This window comes from Haliotis rubra, unplaced genomic scaffold (assembly GCF_003918875.1).
Source record: "Haliotis rubra isolate DU_JTF1 unplaced genomic scaffold, ASM391887v1 Scf63, whole genome shotgun sequence".
Lineage (NCBI taxonomy): Eukaryota > Metazoa > Mollusca > Gastropoda > Lepetellida > Haliotidae > Haliotis > Haliotis rubra.
Window position 1 is genome coordinate 2,442,390 of NW_025767335.1, and position 24,280 is coordinate 2,466,669.

The following is a 24,280-nucleotide window of genomic DNA, read 5'->3' on the forward strand; positions in this document are numbered from 1 at the left end:
CAAAATGAAGAATCATAAAGTAAATATCTTTAAAATTTCATCATATCTATGGCTATATTGTTTTTGCACTAAATATATTTGTACATCTTTGTGTCATATAGCATTTTGAAGTTAACAGACAATTGATTAACTATTATTCGTTCCACAACAGCAGTGCTATTTTCAAAAGTAATTGTTATCTCCCTTTCAAAGATGGCGGGAAATAGGATACCGTTCAAGCACCTGGCGTGAAACATAATTACACTTTGGTATCTATTTCGATTGATCCATCTTGTATACGTGTCACCAAAGTAAAATAAAGATAACAGCACTTGTTTTGTGATGTTATGCTATGGACAACCATTTATTTCGTCACATAGCCGGTGAAAGTTTCATGTCAGCCCCTCATCTTATGAGTATAGACTGACTGACTGAGTTTGGTTTTACGCCGCTTTTAGCAATATTCCAGCAACATCACGGCGGGGACACCAGAAATGGGCTTCACACATTGTGCCCATGTGGGGATTCGAACCCGGGTCTTCGGCGTGACGAGCCAACGCTTTAACCATTAGGCTACCCCACCGCCCCTATGAGTATAGAGGACATTTAGAGCATATCAATGTACAAACGCCATTTACGTTTTGAGAAACTATGTTTTCATGCGACTCGTACTTTCACACGCAATGAAGACAATGTTTTCCTTTCTTACATGAGACCCCTGAAGATCCGGGTTAGAATTAGGGACCGTTCATAATTTATGGCTGGTGTGTGTGTGATATGATTTGGGGAGGAGGAGAGAGACCCATTTTGTTCTTTTGCGAGCTAGTGGGGGTCATCAAATTGTACACACGTACTAGGAGGGTGGGGTGGGCATAAATTTTGTTCATAAAAATATGTTTCAAATTATGCTTAGAAATTATGGGTAGGGGAGTGGTCATTGATTTTGTACATGACATGCAGGGTGGGTCATGTATTTTGTACATAAATTTTAGGGGGGTCATTCACATTGTACATGTTTCTCCATAAAATCATCACCCCCCCCTTTGCCATAAATTATTGCTTGTAATTAATTCACCTAATTTTCTCTTATTGTTTACTTCTCAGCTGACAAGTAGTGACCCAAGTCAATAATTAACACTTGTACTTTCATCATGTTCATGTGTTCCAGTTTTTGTTTCCATCAGTTGAAACAAACTCTCAAAGTGGTGTTTAATCCATACTACCCTAGGACTGGGACAATACACTATGTCACGATACAATACGTATCGCGATATTTTACCTGCGATACGATACGTATCACGATACATACACCTTGAAAGAATGACACAGTATTAAGATTTAAAATGATTTATTTCAAGGTATTTGTATATAACAATAACACCATTGTAATAAACAAACAAGTTTAACATATTAAAGATAATACTGGTTTCAAAAAAATTATGTATCGTTATCGATACACCAGTCGACTATACAATAACTGTATCAAACTTAAATGTATCGTGATGTATTGGTGCATCGGTGAAACGTCCCAGCCCTATGTTACCCACATACTTACTATAGTTATCGTATCTGTTACATGTAAGGATGGTGGGGTAGCCTAGTGGTTAAAATGTTTGCTCGTCACGCCGAAGACCCGGGTTCGATTTCCCACATGGGCACAATGTGTGAAGCCCATTTCTGGTGTCTCCCCGTGATATTGCTGGAATATTGCTGAAAGCGGCGTAAAACTAAAGTCACTCAATCACTCACTCACTGTTACATGTAATGATATACCCCAAAAATGAATCCTAGGAAAGAGTTCCTTTCGTTCCCCCAACCCTAAACCTAACTCTAAACCTAACCCTAAACCTAACTTAAAGTTTGGACTTTTAGTAATTTTTGTGAGTTCTCTAGTAATTGTTCTCTTAAGTTTTGTTAATTTTAGCATATGTGAATTTATAAACATTATTTGGGATGGGGGACGGGAGGAACTCTTAACAAATCCTAAAATATGCTAGCTGTTGTGGCAGTTGATGCATTATGATCTTGATAGTCTTCTCATGCTGCTATCAGAGTCTGGGACAAAAATCTTTCAATCTGCTGATACAAAATCTTTTAGTAGATTTTCTCATCAACATTTAGACTCTTTATCATGATTATGACGGTAGATTTAAAATCAAAGATTTCGTTAGACTTTGACGTGGGACTACTCTCTTGTAGCAAGGTCAAGAGAAGAAGTTGCCATGGAAACAGACACTGATGAGCTGGAGGATGAGGAGGCTGACGATTGGCTTGATACTAGGTGGTCTGGAGCTGTTGATCCGTTTTCAGTGCCACTTGGAGTTGCAGCATGTCGGGAAACTCTTTGCCATCCATCATCATCTGGTTCAGCGCAGCAGCAGGACACATCAGGTACAATATTGCATCTCTTTGTTGAATTCTTAGTATTGTGACTGAATGCATGTTGTAGGGATGTTTGTACAAATGCATGTATGTTTACTGCATTGGTGTCAGCAGTTCAAATGCATGATGTGTTTACTGCATTGGTTCAGATGTGTTTACTGCATTGGTGTCAGCAGTTCAGATGTGTTTACTGCATTGGTGTCAGCAGTTCAGATGTGTTTACTGCATTGGTGTCAGCAGTTCAGATGTGTTTACTGCATTGGTGTCAGCTGTTCAGATGTGTTTACTGTTGTCACATGTGTGTTTACTGCATTGGTGTCAGCAGTTCAGATGTGTTTACTGCACTGCATTGGTGTCAGCAGTTCAGATGTGTTTACTGCATTGGGTGTTCAGATGTGTTTAGCATTGGTTCAGATGTGTTTACTGCATTGGTGTCAGGTGTCAGCAGTTCAGATGTGTTTACTGCATTGGTGTCAGCAGTTCAGATGTGTTTACTGCATTGGTGTCAGCAGTTTCAGATGTGTTTACTGCATTGGTGTCAGCAGTTTACATGTGTTTACTGCATTGGTGTCAGCAGTTTTATTGGTGTCAGCAGTTCAGATGTGTTTACTGCATTGGTGTCAGCAGTTCAGATGTGTTTACTGCATTGGTGTCAGCAGTTCAGATGTGTTTACTGCATTGGTGTGTTCAGATGTGTTTACTGCATTGGGTCAGTCAGATGTGTTTACTGCAGTTTACATGTGTTTACTGCATTGGTGTCAGCAGTTTACATGTGTTTACTGCATTGGTGTCAGCAGTTCAGATGTGTTTACTGCATTGGTGTCAGCAGTTCAGATGTGTTTACTGCATTGGTGTCAGCTGTTCAGATGTGTTTACTGCATTGGTGTCAGCTGTTCAGATGTGTTTATTGCATTGGTGTCGGCAGTTCAGATGTGTTTACTGCATTGGTGTCAGCTGTTCAGATGTGTTTACTGCATTGGTGTCAATTGTAACAGTATTAATGTGTCTTGTGTCCCAGCTGGCGTCTACTGTTCACCCTGTGTCTTGTGTTCCCTGCAGGTGCTCCCCCTGTTGTGGTGTCGGCTGTTCAGGGTCCTGATCAGATGCTGACCAGGATGCAACTGAATGACAACAAGGCTGGCATGGATGGACTTGACAAGGAGAAAATCAACCAGATCGTCTATGAAGCCAGCAAAGGTGACCTACTTCATCCACCATATAGAGACTTTGTCAGTAGTGAGCTCATCTGACCAACAGTAGTGAGCCCATCTGACCAACAGTAGTGAGCCCATCTGACCAACAGTAGTGAGCCCATCTGACCAAAGTGTGTCATCCATAAGAGTAGGTTGTCAGTCTTTGTAACTACAAGGTAGCTAGCTCAGTGTTTGCGTCAACACAAATATCTGCGTGTTTCACGCAAAAGAATCTACATTTCAGACGCAATATTTTCTGCCTGCATGTTCTGCATGCATAGAATTTTATTTACATTTCTAAATTACTTCCTAATTCTCATGATACTGAAATGTAACATCGTCCGTTTTGACATGTTGAAGTTACCGAAACTTGGAATTCCCCAGGTTTATAAATAAAGTCCTCGCCAGATGGCATGCAAAACTCCAAACCATATCTCACGAATTCATACCACAAAAGTCAAGTTCAACCTTCTTCAAAATAATGACAATGACTTGGGGACATATGAATCAATGGTTTGTGGAACACAACAGGTAACCGAAAAACATATTTTTCCAAAATGAAATAAAGTTTCTCACAGCTATTTTGACTTGCGATTGATGATAAAAGGCTCTGAAATGCAAGGAAATGACGTCTAAATTTCAACCCCAGCCCCCCCTAGAGACTTGCATGCACACGCAAGATTCCAGGGGCTATACGTGTAAGGAATGCAAGGTTGTTTTTTTTCTACCACGAACACTGTAACTGCCAAATCGTACACATTTGACAAACATAATGAGGTCTTTCCTATTGGAACCTTGACCTGTGAGGATCCGGGTTAGAATAGGTCTTCAGTAACCAATGCTTGTCGTATGAGTTGACTAACAAGATCAGGTGATCAGACTCGCTGACTTGATTGACATGTCTGGTCCAGACTCAATTAATTACAGACTGCAGCCATATAGATGGATTATTGCTAAGTGCAGCGTTTAACAACAAACACATATTTGACTTGAAACTTGTTCTTGTAATCTAATCACTCCTCACACCAACATTTGTCACAATTCTTGCTACACAACACACAGAATGTTTGAAATTTTAAAGAGTTTTCTGCCGTTTAATATTTTATATTAGTAATTGCGACTCTATGGATTTTGTGCATGCTATCAACATTTTAAATTCCTATCATAACAGTACAATTGTACAGCAAACAAATGCAATTACACTCGCGAATTGTTGTTTCTATTCAGGTTCCAAATATTTTGAGAATGAAAAGAAGAAGGAAGAACAGGTTCAGCAGAGGATTGAGGAACTGAGACTGAAGCAGTCCAAGATAACAGAGACCCAGCTGAAGCAGGGTCTGGAGGAGGTGAGGTGACACTGTAGACAGGTTTACAACCTTCCACCAACACATACTTGTTTAGGTAGTAGAGGAAGCTTCCACTGAAGCAGGGTCTGGAGGAGGTGAGATGACACTGTAGACAGGTTTACAATCTTCCACTAAGACATACTTCTTTAGGTAGTAGAGAAAGCTTCCCATTGGTCTTGCTTCTGAAACACACGCTGCTAAAATGTTATTTACAATTAACAAACAACTGTTTCCATGGTTACAGGCAAATCGACTTTTGGAGGAGCTCGAGATGTCTCGGGATCTGAGTCACACCATCGTCCACGTCGACATGGATGCGTACTATGCTGCAGTGGAGATGAGAGACAATCCCTCCCTCAGAGACAAGCCTATGGCTGTAGGAGGGAACTCAATGTTGGTGAGTGTCTCATCACGTGTGTTGCTGGTGATTGAATCTTGGATCACATATCTTGATGTTGAGAGAATCTGGGATCACACCTTGATGGTGAGTGAGTGAGTTTAGTTTTACGCCACACTCAGCAATGTTCCAGGTATATGGCGGTAGTCTGTAAATAATCGAGTCTGGACCAGACAATCCAGTGATCAGCAGCATGAGCGTGGATCTACGCAATTGGGATATGATGACATGTGTCAACCGAGTCAGCAAGCCTAACCACCTGATCCCATTAGTCGCCTCTTACGACAAGCATGGGTTACTGAAGATCAATTCTAACCCGGACCTTCACGAGTGATGAGTGAATCTTGGATCACATATCTTGGTGGTGAGTATATCTTGGATCACATATCTTGGAGGTGAGTGAATCTTGGATCACATGTCTTGATGGTGAGTGAATCTTGTATCACATGTCTTGGTGGTGAGTGAATCTTGGATCACATGTCACCATCTGGTGTGTCACACATCACATGTTGCTGATGAAGGAGTCACACATCACATGTTGCTGATGAAGGAGTAGCTCATCACATGTTGCTGATGAAGGAGTCACACATCACGTTGCGGATGAAGGAGTCACACATCACATGTTGCTGATGGAGTCACTCATCACATGTTGCTGATGAAGGAGTCAGACATCACATGTTGCTGATGGAGTCACTCATCACATGTTGCTGATGAAGGAGTTAGGTATCACATGTTGCTGATGAAGGAGTCACACATCACATGTTGCTGATGAAGGAGTCACACATCACATGTTGCTGATGAAAGAGTCACATATCACATGTTACTGATGAAGGAGTCACATATCACATGTTGCTGATGAAGGAGTCACATATCACATGTTGCTGATGAAGGAGTCACATATCACATGTTGCTGATGAAGGAGTCACATCACATGTTGCTGATGAAGGAGTCACATATCACATGTTGCTGATGAAGGAGTCACATATCACATGTTGCTGATGAAGGAGTCACATATCACATGTTGCTGATGAAGGAGTCACACATCACATGTTGCTGATGAAGGAGTCACATATCACATGTTGCTGATGAAGGAGTCACACATCACATGTTGCTGATGAAGGAGTCACACATCACATGTTGCTGATGAAGGAGTCACATATCACATGTTGCTGATGAAGGAGTCAGGTATCACATGTTGCTGATGAAGGAGTCACACATCACATGTTGCTGATGAAGGAGTCACATATCACATGTTGCTGATGAAGGAGTCACACATCACATGTTGCTGATGAAGGAGTCACACATCACATGTTGCTGATGAAGGAGTCACACATCACATGTTGCTGATGAAGGAGTCAGGTATCACATGTTGCTGATGAAGGAGTCACATATCACATGTTGCTGATGAAGGAGTCACACATCAAATGTTGCTGATGAAGGAGTCACACATCACATGTTGCTGATGAAGGCGTCACACATCACATGTTGCTGATGAAGGAGTCACACATCACATGTTGCTGGTAAGTCACCATCTCATGTTGCTGGTGTGTCGCACCATGTATTGTCAGTAGATACTCACACTGGCCTTTGTTTCAGTCCACCTCCAACTACCACGCCCGGAAGTACGGAGTGAGAGCAGCCATGCCCGGGTTTATTGCCAAGAAGCTGTGCCCACACCTTGTCCTGGTCAACCCGAACTATGAAGAGTACACTGCTGTCAGCAAACAGGTGAGGGAGATCCTTGCTGACTATGATCCCAACTTTTCTCCTATGAGCCTTGATGAAGCCTACCTTGATATCACAAAACATCTAAAACAGAGAGCTAACCTCACCGACTTGCAGAGATCATATTTGGTAAGGTCATGTGATGAAATGGGACCTGCATGGTGTGGGTGTGACCTGAATGAAATCCTAAGGGACAGCGTTGTAGGGGTCTCCCTGCCGAAACAAGTCGACCATGATCATGACAAGCAAGATGACCAGTCAAACAAACACCTGCAAGATAACGAGTCAGAGAAGCATTTGCAAGGTAACCAATCAGACAAGCACCAGCGAGAGGACCAGTCAAACAAGCACCTGCAAGAGGACCAGTCAAACAAGCACCTGCATGATGACCAGTCAAACAAGCACCTGCATGATGACCAGTCAAACAAGCACCTGCATGATGACCAGTCAAACAAGCACCTGCAAGATGACCAGTCAAACAAGCACCTGCAAGGAGGTGAGACTGGCTGCACAAACAGGTGTCCAAGGTGCGGCAAGATGTTTCCCCGGTATAGTGTTGAGGTGTTTGGGCAGAGTGTGGAGGAAGCTGTGAAGGAGATGAGGTGTCGCATTCAGCAGAAGACGCAGCTCACAGCAAGTGCAGGTAACATCAATTTTAGTGAACTAACAACTTAAACTTTATCCAATGTACACGTTTGACAGCAGCTTCCTGCAGTCAGTATGGCTTGTAGTCTTCATTGTTTGATTGTTGTCCCAGATATTATAATGAATTGTATAGATTGAGTGTCCCAGATATTATGGGTACAATGAAATTGTACTGGAATATTGCTGTAAAAACCAAACTCAGTCTATAATGAATTGTACTGTATTGTAGTCTGTGTGCCCCAAATATGATATGTTGTCGTCTCCATTGTTTGATTGTCATCCCAAACACTTCACTGTATTGTCGTCTCAATTGTCCCAAGGATCATGATATGTTGTTGTTTCTATTGTTTGATTGTCATCCCAGGCATGTAACTGTATTGTGGTCTCCATTGTTTGATTGTCGTCCCAGGCATATAACTGTAATGTGGTCTCCATTGTTTGATTGTCATCCCAGGCATTTCACTGTATTGTGGTCTCCATTGTTTAATTGTCATCCCAAGAATTTCACTGTATTGTGGTGTCCATTGTTTGATTGTCATCCCAGGCATGTAACTGTATTGTGGTGTCCATTGTTTGATTGTCGTCCCAGGCATGTAACTGTATTGTGGTCTCCATTGTTTGATTGTCGTCCCAGGCATATAACTGTAATGTGGTCTCCATTGTTTGATTGTCTTCCCAGGCATTTCACTGTATTGTGGTCTCCATTGTTTAATTGTCATCCCAAGCATTTCACTGTATTGTGGTCTCCATTGTTTGATTGTCATCCCAGGCATGTAACTGTATTGTGGTGTCCATTGTTTGATTGTCGTCCCAAGCATTGTTTTCACTGTATTTCACTGTATTGTGGTCTCCATTGTTTGATTGTCTTCCCAGGCATTTCACTGTATTGTGGTCTCCATTGTTTGATTGTCATCCCAAGCATTTCACTGTATTGTGGTGTCCATTGTTTGATTGTCATCCCAAGCATTTCACTGTATTGTGGTGTCCATTGTTTGATTGTCATCCCAAGCATTTCACTGTATTGTGGTGTCCATTGTTTGATTGACATCCCAAGCATTTCACTGTATTGTGGTGTCCATTGTTTGATTGTCATCCCAAGCATTTCACTGTACTGTGGTCTCCATTGTTTGATTGTCATCCTAAGCATTTCACTGTATTGTGGTCTCTATTGTTCCAAGTATCATGAGGGCGGTGGGGTAGCCCAGTGGTTAAAGCGTTCGCTCTCCGAAGGCCCGGGTTCGATCCCCATGGGCACATTGTGTGAAGCCCATTTCTGGTTCACTGATATTGCTGGAATATTGCTAAAAGCGGCCTAAAACCCAACTCACTCACTCACTCACTCCAAGTATCATGATATGTTGTTATCTCCATTGTTACATTGTTGTCTTAGGTATTGCACCAAACACTATGCTGGCCAAGGTGTGCTCTGACCGGAACAAACCTAACGGTCAGTTCCGCATCCTCCCTGACAGACAGCAAGTGATGGACTTCATAAGAGCTCTGCCCATCAGGAAGGTAGGCTTTGCAACCCTTACAATAGTGGAGGAGGATAAAAATCAGCTCTTGTGTTATCATGTTATTTAGGGGCGGTGGGGTAGCCTAGTGGTTAAAGCGTTGGCTCGTCACGCCGAAGACCCGGGTTCGATTCCCCACATGGGCACAATGTGTTAAGCCCATTTCTGGTGTCCCCCGCCGTGATATTGCTGGAATATTGCTAAAAGCGGCGTCAAACTAAACTCAGTCAGTCAGTCAGTCAGTTATCAAGTTATTTAAGAGAATTCCAAAAAGCCTCAAATTCTTTTCTCATTCCCATGGTAACAGCTATAAATCCATTACATTCTTATACCTAGTTACTTTCATTCCACACTATTCCTGATGCTATGTCCTGCAGATACCTGGAATCGGTAAAGTGTCTGAGACAATGCTACGATCGCTAGGAGTGGTCAACTGCCAGGACCTGTTTGAGAAGCGTGGCCTCCTGTATCACTTGTACTCCACCGTGGCCTTCAACCACTTCATGCACATCTGCCTCGCCATCGGCAGCACCACTGTGGAGAGGTCAGTACCGTCTGGAAGGAAATAGAGCTTTGTTAGAATCCCCCATCCCTGGCTTTCTAATGCTGTTTGTAAGAGGTGATTAAATAAGCTTGACTGGCTGTAAACCACTACATGCGCATCTGCCTTGCCACCAGTGCCACCACTGTAAATACTGAATGGTTAGGGGCCCCAGCTGAAACTGGTTTATGGCAGCAAACAGTTGTTTATGGGATCATAGAAATACTTTGACAGGGCTCCAGATAAGGGCCGGATCGGCGTATGTACGGATAAAAAATATGCACGATACGGTAGGAAATATTTTGAAAAGCGTAGCAGATACGCACCACAGCAATGATGTACAGTCTTAGAATCATTTACACTCGTATTTATCGGAAAAAGTATTGTTTTATTGTTTATTGACCTGTTTACACAAGAGCAGCAATGTTGTGGTGCATATATGAAACGAAACATAAGATTACTGATACTCCATTAAATTCCATTCAGTACTCTAAATGTACTCTTAAGGTTTTCCAGTACTCTTATATTGAAAAAATAAGGAGTACGTACTCCTGATGTTGAAAAATTATCTGGAGCCCTGCTTTGATATATTATGAATTGATATGTAATGGCGGCATATCACAGCGCTCCCATTCTGAAGCACAACTAGTAAACATTTCTCTGCTTTACAAAATGTGTCTGAACAAACTACTCATCATGCTCATATCTGTGAAGAAACTTATTCTGGGTTTGAATCCCAGATACGTTTCTAGGTTTCGCTGAACTGGTAAACATCCAAGGCCTGCCCCTATCAAGTTACAATGATAATGATAATGATGTGTACATCTGTATTCCTAAATTCCATACACCAAGTGCATGCTCAAAGTGCATACAAACAGACAGTTCATTATTACCCCGGATAACCCAAGCTGCCTGTGAGGCGCTAGAAGGTTATAGTCACATGACTTATACCACTGGGTACCCACCAGGTGAACAGAGGCAATTTTGAACAAACTCACTTGCCTAAGGTGAGACCATATGTATCACATGTGCTTTGTTGTGGGGCACGACTGAAGTCCGAGAATCTCTCAGGAGTCTAGTTGCCGAACACGGTCACCCATCCAAGGATTCTCCGCACCCAACGCTGCTTAACTTCAACTGATTTGTGACCTGAGCTCCATGCACAGGACCACACACCACCACCAAGTTGACACACCATGCAGTGTTTGACATAAGCATCTACTTGCAGGCATGTGGCAGGTAGAGCTAATGTGAGGCTGGCAGTTTCACATGACAGGTTGGGCCTGTAGTAAATATACCTGTCTGTCACAATATGCTGGAGGTTTTTAAATGAAGGCTGAAGAGTTAAGTCACAGCCTGCAGCATCTACTGTCTGTAAGTTCTGAAGCCAGCCTGGTATTTTCTTTTGTTTCAAATTCTGACACCATGATGTTACTGGATTAGTAGGATTACTGTTAAAGCAGGTGTACACCCAAATCCTGAATACAGGTGAGGTGAAATTGGGATTAACGTCGTGCTGGAGAATATTTCGCTCATATGACGACATGCATGCGTGTGTATGTGCAGCTGCTTGTACTAGCCCAGACTTAAGTTGTTTTTTTAGTGCTAGCCCACTGAGATACCATGCCGTAGTGAAGCATGAATACCCTACTCAGACACATTATACTGAGTCCGAGCCGACCAGTCCTTGTTGTACCCAGTAATGCCGTGCGCCAGGCAGGGACCAACAAGTACCATATTTTAATGTCTTTTGGTATGATGCGGTCGGGGATCGAATCCGGTCCACTAATATAGATGTGGGAGGCCTAACAGATTCCTTTACTGATGTGTGTTAATGTTCTGCATGTGACAACCTTTCCAATCACTGTTTTTAAAGCTGTACATTAATGTCCTTTATGTTTTAAGTTATGTTTCAGTTTTTTTCAAATTGTAATTTCAGAGACAGTGAGCGGAAAAGCATAAGTACAGAACGGTAAGATTATCTCTTTATCTACGATTTTACTAAGTTGAAAATTTAAGTTTGAAGCAGTGAAGTGGGCCATTGCCCATTCTTTCACTTGATATTTTGCCAATGTCATTAACATCAGGGTGCCATTGTATAAAGCAATCTTTGTGGTAAGGTGATCAGACTAGCAGGGGTCGATACAGTTTCACTCAAGTTTCAATGGTCATTTGATAAACTTTCAGGACAAAAGGGTGTGCACACCCCTCTCTCTGGATCCGCCTATGCTGCTTTGTACAATGGTACCAGGATCTTGTCATATACCACTATGTCCAGAGACCGCCTCTGTGGTGTAGTGGTTAGAGCGTCCGCCCTGAGAGCGGAAGGTCGCGGGTTCGATCCCCGACCGCGTCATACCAAAAGACGTTAAAATATGGTACTTGTTGGTCCCTGCCTGGCGTTCGGCATTAATGGGTACAACAAGGACTGGTCGGCTCGGAGTCAGTATAATGTGTCTGAATGGGGTATTCATGCTTCACTGCGGCATGGTATCTCAGTGGGCTAGCACTATAAAACCAGCTTCAGTCTGGGCTAGTACAAGCAGCAATACATACACATACACACGCATGCACGTCGTCATATGAGCGAAATATTCTCAAGCACGACGTTAAATCCAATTTCACCTCACCTCACCTATGTCCAGAAATGACAGAATGTATGAAATATTGGTGGTGAAACGATAGGGCTGTACAGTACAGTGAGTGTGAGTTTAGTTTTACGCCGCACTCAGCAATATTCCAGCTTTATGGCGGCGGTCTGTAAATAATCAAGTCTGGACCAGACAATCCAGTGATCAACAGCATGAGCATCGATCTGTGCAATTGGGAACTGATGACATGTGTCAACCAAGTCAGCAAGTCTGTTTACCCGATCCCATTAGTCGCCTCTTACGACAAACATAGCCGCCTTTTGTGGCAAGCATGGGTTGCTGAATACCTATTGTACCCCGGATCTTCACGGGTCTTGGCTCCAAAGAACAGTGAGCAGACTGTCCAGACTCGATTATTTGCAGACCGCTGCCATATAGCTGGAATATTGCTGAGTGCGGCGTAAAACTAAACTCACTCACTCTTTGGAGCCAAAGGCCATTGCACTACAGACTAGGGCCTCCTTTCACGAAGCACTAAGGTTGTCGTAAGTCACTATGGTAACCTTAGTGCAATGTTAAAGAATGGAAGTTAAGGTTAACCTTAGTAAAGGTTGCTTCGTGAAAGGAGCCCCAGAACTAAACAATGTTGGCAGAGTATTGAAACGCTGATTGCTGTAATGCTGTTGGAATATTGCTGCAATGTTGCTGGGATATAGCTGTAATTCTGCTGAAATTGACCCTTCCCTGACAGAAGATATCTCATTCCAGGACATTCAGTGAACTGAGTCGGCCTAGTGACCTCTACAAGAAGTGTTCCGAGCTGTGTGCTGCCCTGGTGGAGGACCTCGGGCAGCAGGAAGTCAGGGTAGGTAACTCTACTTGTGTTCTTAAGCATCGCCCTTTAAAATAAGGAAATTACTCTGCACTAGTATACACAAATGTGTTCAAATGTTACTGATTTCAGGGTAAGACGGTGAGTATCAAGATCAAGACGGTGAAATTTGAGGTGAAGACCCGGGCTCACAGTCTTGCTCATCACACAGCTGAGTACCAGGACATCTTCACTGCGGCCCGGGAGCTGCTCAGGGTGGAGATTCAAGCTGTGCAGCCTCAGGCCCTCCGGCTCCGACTCATGGGTACCTCATATGACTTCTGGGGTTCTGGCTCGCTAAAAATAACTCGCTCCCTTCCACCCCTCAATGTCACCCACATGTCAAATATTTAGTGCTCAGTTCCTCAGTAAATAGGGGCGATGGGGGTAGCCATGTTGTTAAGGTGTTCGCTCGTCACACAGTAGACCCGGCTTTGATTCCCCACGTGTGTACAATGTGTAAAGGCCATTTCTGGTGTCCCCCACTGTCATATTGCTGGAATATTGCTAAAAGCGGTGTAAAACCAAACTCACTCATCTTTGACATGCAGATTGTAATGACTGATTTGATTTGATTGTTTTTGTTATGTGTGATTTGTATTAAATAAATTCTGATCCCAGGTGTGAGATTGTCCAACCTCCTCCATCAGAGTTCGTGTGGTATGAAACGTCAAGACACGATTACAGGACTGTTCAAGAAGATGGCGGCCAGGAGCCCACAGAAGACTCAGACATTAGATTCTGTCCGCCATATTGATTCAAGGCAAATGGACCTTCCTCAGCTGCCTGTCTATTTCAGTGATGTGTGTGATGGAACTGGCAATGAGACCCCTGACACACAATGTCAAGATGGTATAAGAATTGCAGGAACTGATGATAAGGACATTGAGAAAGAATGTTCTGCAAAAAGAAGCATATCTGAGCTTGCGGCAGTCATAAGAAAACCTAAACCTGTTAAAGGTCGATCTAGAAATACCAGGAAGAAAACAAATCCTAAAACACACCCACAGTCAGTAGCACTGGCAGATCTTGTAGGGACAGACATTGATAAGAAAACAGCTGTAGGTGAAGTGAACCATGACACATTTGATGACGTCCAGAGTTGTTACTCCGATTCCAAAGGATCTGGCAGAGGGAAAGCATCAGGACAGAAGGGCAAGAGGAAACGGCAAACTGATCTGGATGTCAACAGTCACCCAGCTGAACAGAGTGGAGAATCTTCTGGTTATGAGAGTGCAAAACAGGCAGAGCACTGGTCATCTACAGGTCAATGTGCAGACTTGCCTGAACATAATAAGAGCCATCATGGAGGTTCTGATAATGTTCCGTCACCTGATGGTTCTGTTAAGAGTGATCCTTCTGCTGGAAGTTCTTCTGAGGATGTTCAGAATCTCAAGGTTTTCCAGTGTCCGGTATGTCAGCAAGTGGTTGAGTGCAAGAACCTTAATTATTTCAACGATCATGTTGATGTCTGCCTCTTCAGACAAATCTCGTCTCAGAAGGACCACCAGAAGAATGTTGTCACTGATGAGGAAGATCACAAGGCTGGTGGTGAAGGGCTTACTTATGTAGCCAGATCTTCAGAGAGGGATCACACATCAATTAAACATGCCATTCCAAAGTTTCCTCAACTGGAAACAAACAATAATGAAACTTCAAAGATGGTTGATTCTTTTGAGCCTTCTCAGCAAAATCAATCCAAAAGTAACAGAGTACCGTCCGGGAAGATTCCATCCCACCTGGGAGATAGGGAAGCTGACTGGCAACACTCTACACTGAATGGGACTGACACTGGAGGCTCCTGTGAACCAACTGAAGGGACTAATCCTGAAGCTGACCAAGGTGAGGTGAATGCTGTAGAGTATTCTGGTACTGATACAGCACCTGATCAGGCAGTTCCTCATCAAGAAGCTGAGTTCTATGCCTGTCCTATCTGCAATGTGGAGAAGATTGGTTGTAGTCTGGAGGACTTCAATGAACACGTAGACTCATGTTTGAGCAGACGGGCAATCAAGCAGATCCTTGAGGAACAGAAGATAAGTGACTCCCCGCCTGCAAAGAGGTAAGCAGTCCCACAAGGCCCAGGGCATGTTTCAATTCAGATTAATCTATTTAAGTCCCTGGTAAAGTGTATGAAAATTGCACAGTTTATGACAACAAACATTTTTCAGCTAAAGGGTTATTAAACAGGTTTTGTAATTCCTGTAAGATAAGCAAAAGATCATGAGTCAGGATAAGTATAAAATATCAATTTTACTTAAAAAATTACATTTTTAAAAAACTATCCCATTCAAGTCTAGTTTGTTTATGTTGTTGACATTTCCTTGTGAAAATTCTTCCCAAGTAATCTATGCTGATTGTGAGGTCAGACTGGGTCATTTTTCAAGGAATTGCTATGTAGCCATTGATCTATCTAACACACAAGTTGATTATTTAAAACAGCTGTCACATTGTTGTTGATTGTTGCTAAAACAAACTATATGTCAACATGCTCCATATTCTGATATGCTCATGATATCAGATCAGTTCTAGTTTACTAGGACATTGACTTGTTCAGCACAAATTTGGGAATGATTCTTTCTTTTTCAATCTGGACTAATTGTTTGAAGCACCCCATGAAGATACGGCTTAGCACTGGTTGTCAGCAAGCCTAGCTGGTTGTAAGATGTCATTAACAGGAATGGGTGAATCTCTGACTGTTGATTTTATGTTATTGCAACCCTGCATAGATCGATGCTCATGATTTCAGTCACTGGATTGTCCAGTCCAGACTTGATTATTTGCGAACGACATGATATTGCTGAATGTTGCATCACAACAAACAAATGTCTCAACCAAAAATATGCTTCCTTCCCCAGACCCACCTCGTCCACAAGTCCATCACAGCCTCCGCCAACCAAGAAGAAGAGGTCTAGCTGTGGGCAGATGAAAACCATTTACTCTTTCTTCAAGCCTTGATCACATGGTCTCACAAACAAGGCCTTGAACACATCCAGTGAGAACACAGTAAATCATCAAGTCCTTCCAGCCTTGAACACAAGGCCCGAGACTGAACTCCTTCTTCAAGCCTTGATCACTTGGTCTCGCAAAACTGTCACTCATGCCTTGAACACATCCAATGTGAACACAGAAATCATCAAATCCTTCAAGCTTTGAACACAAGGCCTGAGACCATGAATAACCATCAACTTTTCATACCTTGAAGAGGGGCAGAGGTGGCCTGGTTGTCAAAAGCACTGCACTAGTAGAGTTGCATCCCTTGGAGTGCCAGGATGTCATGATCGCGTCTTGGACTCCAGTCAGGTTATCTTGGTTTGTTATGATATAACTGGGCAAAATGTATGATGCAACCTCAACACAAGGTCTCCCTCAACATTGACTCATGCTGAGCTTATACTTCATATAAATGGAGATTGTTGTTCATACTTTATTGGTTGTTTTCTTTTGATAACTTTATCTTACATACATATAATAGTAATGCTTGTCTTTCAACACATGGATAAAATAAAGGTTTAAATAAACATTTATCATATTTCAGTTGTATTCACTATTGTGTCAATTCATAGGAAAGAGGAACTACAATGTAGTGATGTGTCGGCCTCCTGCAGTTGTGTACAAGACAGGTGATTGCAGTGTTGACACTCTTTCCATTTGGCAAAGGTTAGGTGATACAGTGTCGGTCCTCATATAGCTGGGTTCCGGGGAAAGGTATCCCGAGGAAGCGGTCGTAAAATCTCAAAGATCTTCATATGCAACTGAAATTGTACTCCCAACATCCGTGAAACAGGGGTACCAGGTATCGATTTCTTGCTTCACGATCCAGAATGAGAATTAGACAACTATTATTTACTATGAATTCTAAAATGTCAAGAAAAGGCATTAAATACTCCTATACCATTGCATGTGTCTAAGCAGGAAGACTATATAATGTTGTAGATTAATTATCCCTGGTGTAAGTCAACTATGTTCACTTGGTGTTTCTGCAAGTGACCTTAATTATAATTCATTCAACAACTGTATTTACTCCGGACATTTTGGCTATCGCTTTCTGCCCTTCTAGTGAAACTAGTATACGCAGGTCAAGCACCGGATGTCGTAGAGAGGTCGAGGCGCCGCCGGACGCGGAGTTACTGACGACGTAGTAACCCATTACGAAACCAGTCGACTTCCCAGAATCAAATTCGGTAGCAACCCTGTCTCAGGCATCGTGCAAGATCAATCTTCTTTGGACATCCCTGTTGGCTGCAAGCTCTATACGATCCCGTACCCAGCAGTCAGCAGACAGCCATGTCTGTCTGTCTGTCTGTCTGTCGTCCATCTTTTTTGTAGCGCATGTCACTGTATTCCATTCGTCACAACTCGCCCCTTTCCGTAACCTCCAAGAAGTCCCGGAATAACACGAATGGGTCACAAATGATGTCATTGTGTTATCGTGAGGGAAGCCGCTCCTCGTGGTTTTGAAGATGTTCCAGAACGTAATATGCAACATACATACACAACAACAACAACAACAAATACTCGCTGACAACGCTTGCTCTGGTCAACATCACAAGTATAGCGATGGGCGGAGTTTCTAGTTCTAACATGCGTGAGCTTCTACTCCAAGTTGAACGGTTGATACAGTTGCCAATATTTAATACATCAGCATATATTACGGTTGTTCATTTAACTGATGCCGATTAAAAGGATATTTGATGCACGTGCGATATCTAGGGGCCACCAGCTGACTTCGGGTGTTAGTATCTCTTTTATTCCAGTACGGAAGAGGCCACAGGCCAATGGTACAAAGTCAGCTAGCAATAATGGCATACAATCACAATGTTTGCGGGCGTTGTTTTCTATGTACAAAAGCATGGTGGATATACATACCAAGTTTGCGAATATAAGTTGTATTATTACAGTTCATTAACAAATTAAATTTACACGTAGTAGCATAGGCATGGTAACATTGTTGTAGATATTTTGTCCTTAAGTCAGTGTAGTAACGACATACCAGCAAAAAGAAGTAATATTGTGTCAGATGACTTCAAAACACAAAATCCCGAGGTAACCGGATGTTTGGAAGGAAGGGGCAGTTCATCGTCTAATGTTTTAAATAATGGCGTCTTGTTACCGAAGGCGACAAAGATTGGGATGATCTTGGCAACACCGTATTTATAAGACGAATCAAGGTTTGGCATCCGATTCACAGAAGGGAGGAAAACGTTGTTGACGTGCGTGTGAGTGTGTGTGTGTGTGTGAAACCCGTCTTGACCATGATCGACATGGGGTCATTAGTGTCATTGCGGAATCCCACATGGTAGACCAACAGCTAGTCTCTGAAATTAACATATTTTACAGAAAATAAAAGTTTTTGAATTAAAATTATAAATACAAAAAAAGGAGCCCAGAGACTTCCTTCATTTTCTATCTAGACTTGCCTCATTTTCTAGACTTGCGTGGGCTTTCTTGGATATATTTGCTTCAGGATCTGTATGACAGTCTACCCACATGGTAGCCGAACCGTTCCTGTTATTGTGAATTGACATTTGACTGGTCACTAATTGCTGGCTGGAATCATCGGCAGAAATTTGGAACTGCAAGATGACGATACACAGGTCGTCAACGGACATTGAACTGGTCCCTTAAGTACTCGGACATGTGCCCCTTTTGTGGGTGTTCTTAGATGCTGGGACCCAGTACAAGCCAGCGTATTCCAACCGGGGTGATGTATATCTCCATTCCCCGAACAAGACAGACAATTCCAGACGATTCATGCAGGCAATTTTTATAAAAGGTCTAAATGTTTGAAAAAATAAGAAGTACCACATGGCTTAAACATCACAGTAGACTAATTATGCTAGGATTATACGTAAAAAACTATTAAATAGCACACTGACTTTCGTTTCCCTTAATCCTATTAATATATGTGTCGAGTAATGAAATAGAACAAAAAAATGTTTCGAATCCGTTATCACAGTAAGTTAATGAGTGAGTTAATATTTTAAGTGACATCGGAAATATGTAAGCCATATCGCGTTATCACGATAAAATAAATGAACATTTGTTCAGTCAGTCTCTAAAGAAACTGAATTATTTAGGATGTTCATATATATTACACAATGAGTCATTTTACAATCTGACAGTGACACAGACAAACGATAGGATAAGTTATGATCACTTGAAATCATTAGTTTGTGTTTCTAGTAAAAATAGTCACAGATATATACCGCTGCGGCCACCCACATGCCTTTTCCCGTATTAATTCCAAGAAATAAACACTATTATATTTTGGTTGATGAATGTGAGGATCTGCCACTGTAAAGGCAATAAATCAAATTGTGTGCATCTTCTAAAGTAGCCCTAAACCAATATTTCGCGAATTCATTCAACTCTCAGTAGCGCATGTATTATCCACGGGACGCGATCATAAGCTAGCACTGTCGTCTCATGTCTGGATGGTTGCCAAGGGGACATTGTCCCACTCTTCATTAAAAGCACTCCGGCACAGCGATGACTTAACATAACATCACTGCCACAGGCTAATTTGCATATCACGTGACCGGACTTTTCTCTTGTTTATAATCAAACACGCATATTCATAAAAAGAAGGGACTGGACTCACGAAAGCTTTTCGGCGCTCACTTCATAATATTTTACATTGTTACATATATATTCTTCCACAACTGCGACAGTAAGGTCTATGACAGTACATATTTAGATATCAAACTGGCTGCATCGTTTGCTCTGCATCAGCTTCGATGACAGCACGTGGAGCCGTACAACCTATGTATTCAAAGGATCGCTACGCAAATCGAAATAGTGTTACACGTTTTTGGATATTTTCTCAGTGAAACTAAACTATTAAAGATGTTTAGTTAGATGTGTAGACTCGTCAAAAATAAAAGAGTAAATGGATTCTGTACATTATTGAATGGACATTGCAAGATGTGACGAATCGTCACATTTTTCTGGCCTGTGGCAGAGGTACTATGCTGGCTTGCCGCATGGAACTCTGGGTAGGAGAGTGCATTAAAAGCACTGCCGAGTTCCCGTAGAGTTGCCGGAACAACAACACGTCGTGATGGGACGTTCTGCATCTCGTCCCACAAGGGTTCGATAGGGTTGGGTTTTGGTGACCGGGCTGGCCACTCTTTACGGGCATTTACATAAACATTAGTTCCAAGCAGGCCCATTGCATCTGCCTAATTCTTCAGTCGTCAAATGACACCTATGGCCATTAGCGGGCATAAGAGCATTCAGTTGTTGCAGCCCTCGGTAACAATTAAGTGTCGTTGTGCTGCCTGGTAACGGCGTCAATGATGAGTAACGATCCATAGGAAAGAAAACAATATATAAATACCCAGGTTTTCAAGCCCCTCATGCACGTCGTGTCCACGACTACATCCCATGTCCGTTCATCGTAATACTGAGGTTACCAGATCAATGTGCACCAGGATATTGAAGTCTCTATTTGCTGGAACACTTTGATATCAATTGTTTGATTTGTTGGGATTATATATGTATAAGCGTCTATAACTTCAGCAGAAAATTGACGGTGATATAGTCGAGCCTGAAATGTTTGTCATTTAGTTTAAATTTTGACTTTGATCAGTTAGCGACACTTTTGAACATTTTTGTGTTTTTCTTTTATGTTTTCAGAGAAACGGAATCCAAAGCATTTTGTGTTGTTTGTCCTCTGTGAAAATATTGTGTCTAACCAAAGGGAATTTCAATGTTGACCCTCTGGCTAAAATGTTTTGTATCATCACCGAATAAAAGAGTCACAGCGCAGTACTGACAGGAACCAGTCTATTGTTGAAAGGCTGACCGTAGGTGAATTCGCTATAAGCTCTCCTTGAGTGAGTGAGTTTAGTTTTACGCCGCTTTTAGCAATATTCCAGTAATATCACTGCGGGGGACAACAGAAATGAGCTTGACACATTGTGCCCCTATCGTTGAGAATGTACATACGGTACGATCAGTTTGATGAGTTTCTTGACCATTAATTTAGTTGTTATGTATGTCTTGGCAATAAAAATTATTTTTTAAAAATTTAATTTAGTTGTTTATGCGATAACAACGTCAACAACACCGGGTTTATACATCACCAGGACCACACAGGAACAGATGTCAAACATTGTCTTCATTTCAACGTACATATTTCCAGGGGCGGTGGGGTAACCTAGTGGTTAAAGCGTTCGCCCGGGTTCGAATCCCCAAATGTGAAGCCTATTTCCGGTGTTCCTTGCCGTGATATTGCTGGAATATTGCTTAAATCGGCGTAAAACCTCACTCACTCAAGTAGGATGTCTGGCTGTTTCAGTTTATATAGTGGGTCGCCACATATAGCTGGAATATTGCTGAGCGTGGCGTGAGACAACAAAACAAACAAAATCAGTCAAACGGGCCATTGTCGGTGTTGACTTGGTGTCTGTTGACTGATTGCGCAGCGAGTGGAGTATATTGGCTTGGCCCGCCGCCAGCTTTATCTGCACATCGCTGACCTCATCTGTGACCCGTCTGCCTCTTGTCACGTCGTCAGCCCCCACATGCCCCACTTCGCCTACATGGCCCGCGACGTCAGCTCATGCATTCCGTTAACACAGACAGCAGGGATGTTTATGGGATATACTTCATCATATAAAAACTATTTTAAAACATACACCCAGACGGACACGGCTTTCTGGAAATGGTGATAGCATTTGAAATCGGTTTCAACGTTTGTTCCCGGTTATTGTACAAATACAGTGCGTACGTGCGTGCGTGCGAGTGTGTGGAGCCTTTGCAAGCGGGTGCGTGTGTTCGTGACTGTCTTTCGTGTGTTTGTTCTCGTCCTGTTGATTTGCCTTGCAGACCCGGAGATGACGTTAATCGACGGACAACGAAAATACGGCCATTATTACAGAGTGAGTGATCATGAGTGTGTTATTGAGCAATAAGTATTTCAGCAATATCACTGCGGAAAGGCACAAGAAATGGGCTTCACACATTGCGTCCATGTGACGAACCCCGGTCTTAGGCGTGTGCTACGTGAACGCTTTAACCACCAGACTGACTGAGTTTAGTTTTACGCCGCTTTTAGCAATATTCCAGCAATATCACGGCGGGGGACACCAGAAATGGGCTTCACATTGTGCCCATGTGGGGAATCGAACCCGGGTCTTCGGCGTGACGAGCCAACGCTTTAACCACCAGACTACCCGACCGCCCCGATTTGCATAAGAAGTTGGTTTAACATGAATACTAGTATATGAAACTGGGTGTGGATAAAACAGAATTGAAAATTGATTCAAAGGTGTTAAATGCATACGGAAAATGTCATGCCATGACGAGAGAAAAATATCTTCCACTTTAAAAAAAACATAACAAAAAACACCCATACAAACGATCGAATGAATGGATGGTGTTTCATTTTTTCTTTTGCGCCTCATCGGAAATATTACAGCTATATATCTCGGCCACGGGCCTATGAGTACAAAAACACCTCATCGGTGCAGACATGAAATATAATGATAACAATGAAAGCATGTACAACATATACAGTCTTAATATGACAACATTGATTTCCTTTTTTCTAATGCATAAAACAAATATTTAGCAGTATTCAAGGAAATGTCTACATTTTTGGATGATAACAGCGAATTAAATTTTAGTATATTGGGGGAAAACTTAGAATTGCAACAAAAGATAAGTAAGAAGTGATATTCATTTTCAGTTACGTTTAATGTTATAGTAACGACCTCTTTCAATTTCTAAACTACGGGAACTTAACCTAAATCTTGATAAACAAGATCTATATTTGGATGCAGTAATGAGTTAAATATGTTTCACAAGAAATTGTTGATTTAAAACATTACAATACGTAAACATTTTTGGTCTCTCAGATAAATCACTGTGCCAAACTTGCCGAATATTATCTTTCAGTCGTTGAAAAAACAATTTAACAAAAACGTTTTTATCTCCGTAGGTATGTGATACCCAAACATGACCAAAACCTAATTTAAATATGATATTTATAACTTTGGTAACCCAGCTCTCATAGGCTTGCTCATCATACATACGCATCATATTGTAACATTTTCGAGGCAAACGGCTTTCGGGCATGTTAATAAGATTTAACCAATATTTAATACATTTTAAAACAGCAGGTAATTGAATTGGATATCTACCACTCGGCTAATACTTCATTATTGGACGTTGATAACTTAACGTTTAGAAAACGTTTGCAAGCATATAAATGTACTTTTGACAGTTCTTCCATATTATTAAGCCTCCAAATTATCGTTGACTCAACCTTGGGAGTTACAGAGTCAGGCCACCGATTCCTTGTTAACTAGTGGACACAAATTACGACCAGCATACGTTCTTCCAATCCATTCAGACCAATTATCTCTTTAATCTTTATTGTATCATTTTTTCGTTAATGCCGAGATTGCTTCCATATTTTAATTGGAATGCCTCTTTCGTGTCAACATGCATATGGTTTCAGTTAACTCTTGCCTTTCGTTCTCTTGTATGTATTTTAAAAATATAAATAATTTGATTGAAAACTTTAAAGGAATGTACCTTAGATATATTATCTTTCAACTTTTATAAAACTGTTTTCTTGGAGACACATTTACAACATTTGGAGCAGGGTAGGGATCATCTGGCTGCACATTCACTAATTACTCGGCCGTCAGGTGACCACTTCAGATACAATTCCCCACCCACAAATTACTTTTTGCAAATGCTGCCAGAAAGAGTGATAGTTTAAGGGACTTATTAAATGTTAATAACGGTTCTTTCAGTTTTCAATAACATAAAAACCCACCAAATTTTCTGTCTGTTTCACATCGGAAACGTCAAAACGTTTTGATGTTAGTATCAGTTTATTGCATGAAGGCCAGAGGCCCATATACAGAATAAATATGTATGATATGTACAACATATACAACATGCGACACACACGTTACATTGAATCTCTTCTCAATATAAGCGCGTGATAAATAAATAGAGCTACCTTATATTGTAATAGGGATGCTTTACATGAAAGTATTGAATACAGTTTTGTAGCATTAATATTTGATTGTAGCCATTGCGGAAAATACAGTTGCCTTAAATCATTATATGCA

General features: G+C 41.8%; 1 protein-coding gene across 1 annotated transcript; it reads left to right on the plus strand.

The window, feature by feature from the left end:
• Window positions 1-184: 184 nt before the first annotated feature.
• Window positions 185-16,711, plus strand: LOC124256511 (DNA polymerase kappa-like). The gene is made up of 13 exons (XM_046690500.1): window positions 185-248; window positions 2,179-2,370; window positions 3,421-3,558; window positions 4,782-4,900; window positions 5,145-5,297; window positions 6,894-7,665; window positions 9,058-9,182; window positions 9,559-9,725; window positions 11,662-11,694; window positions 13,082-13,178; window positions 13,278-13,449; window positions 13,806-15,246; window positions 16,043-16,711. Exons 2-13 carry the CDS (start codon window positions 2,202-2,204, stop codon window positions 16,140-16,142), a joined length of 3,486 nt encoding a protein of 1,161 aa, XP_046546456.1. The 5' UTR covers window positions 185-248; window positions 2,179-2,201; the 3' UTR covers window positions 16,143-16,711.
• The last annotated feature ends 7,569 nt before the right edge of the window (window positions 16,712-24,280 follow it).

Coding starts and splice junctions, on each gene's coding strand:
- LOC124256511 (XM_046690500.1), top strand. CDS start 2,202: ATGGAAACAGACACTGATGAGCTGGAGGATGAGGAGGCTGACGATTGG. Junction 7,666..9,057: donor GCAGCTCACAGCAAGTGCAG/GTAACATCAATT, acceptor TTGTTGTCTTAG/GTATTGCACCAAACACTATG. Junction 9,183..9,558: donor GAGCTCTGCCCATCAGGAAG/GTAGGCTTTGCA, acceptor TATGTCCTGCAG/ATACCTGGAATCGGTAAAGT.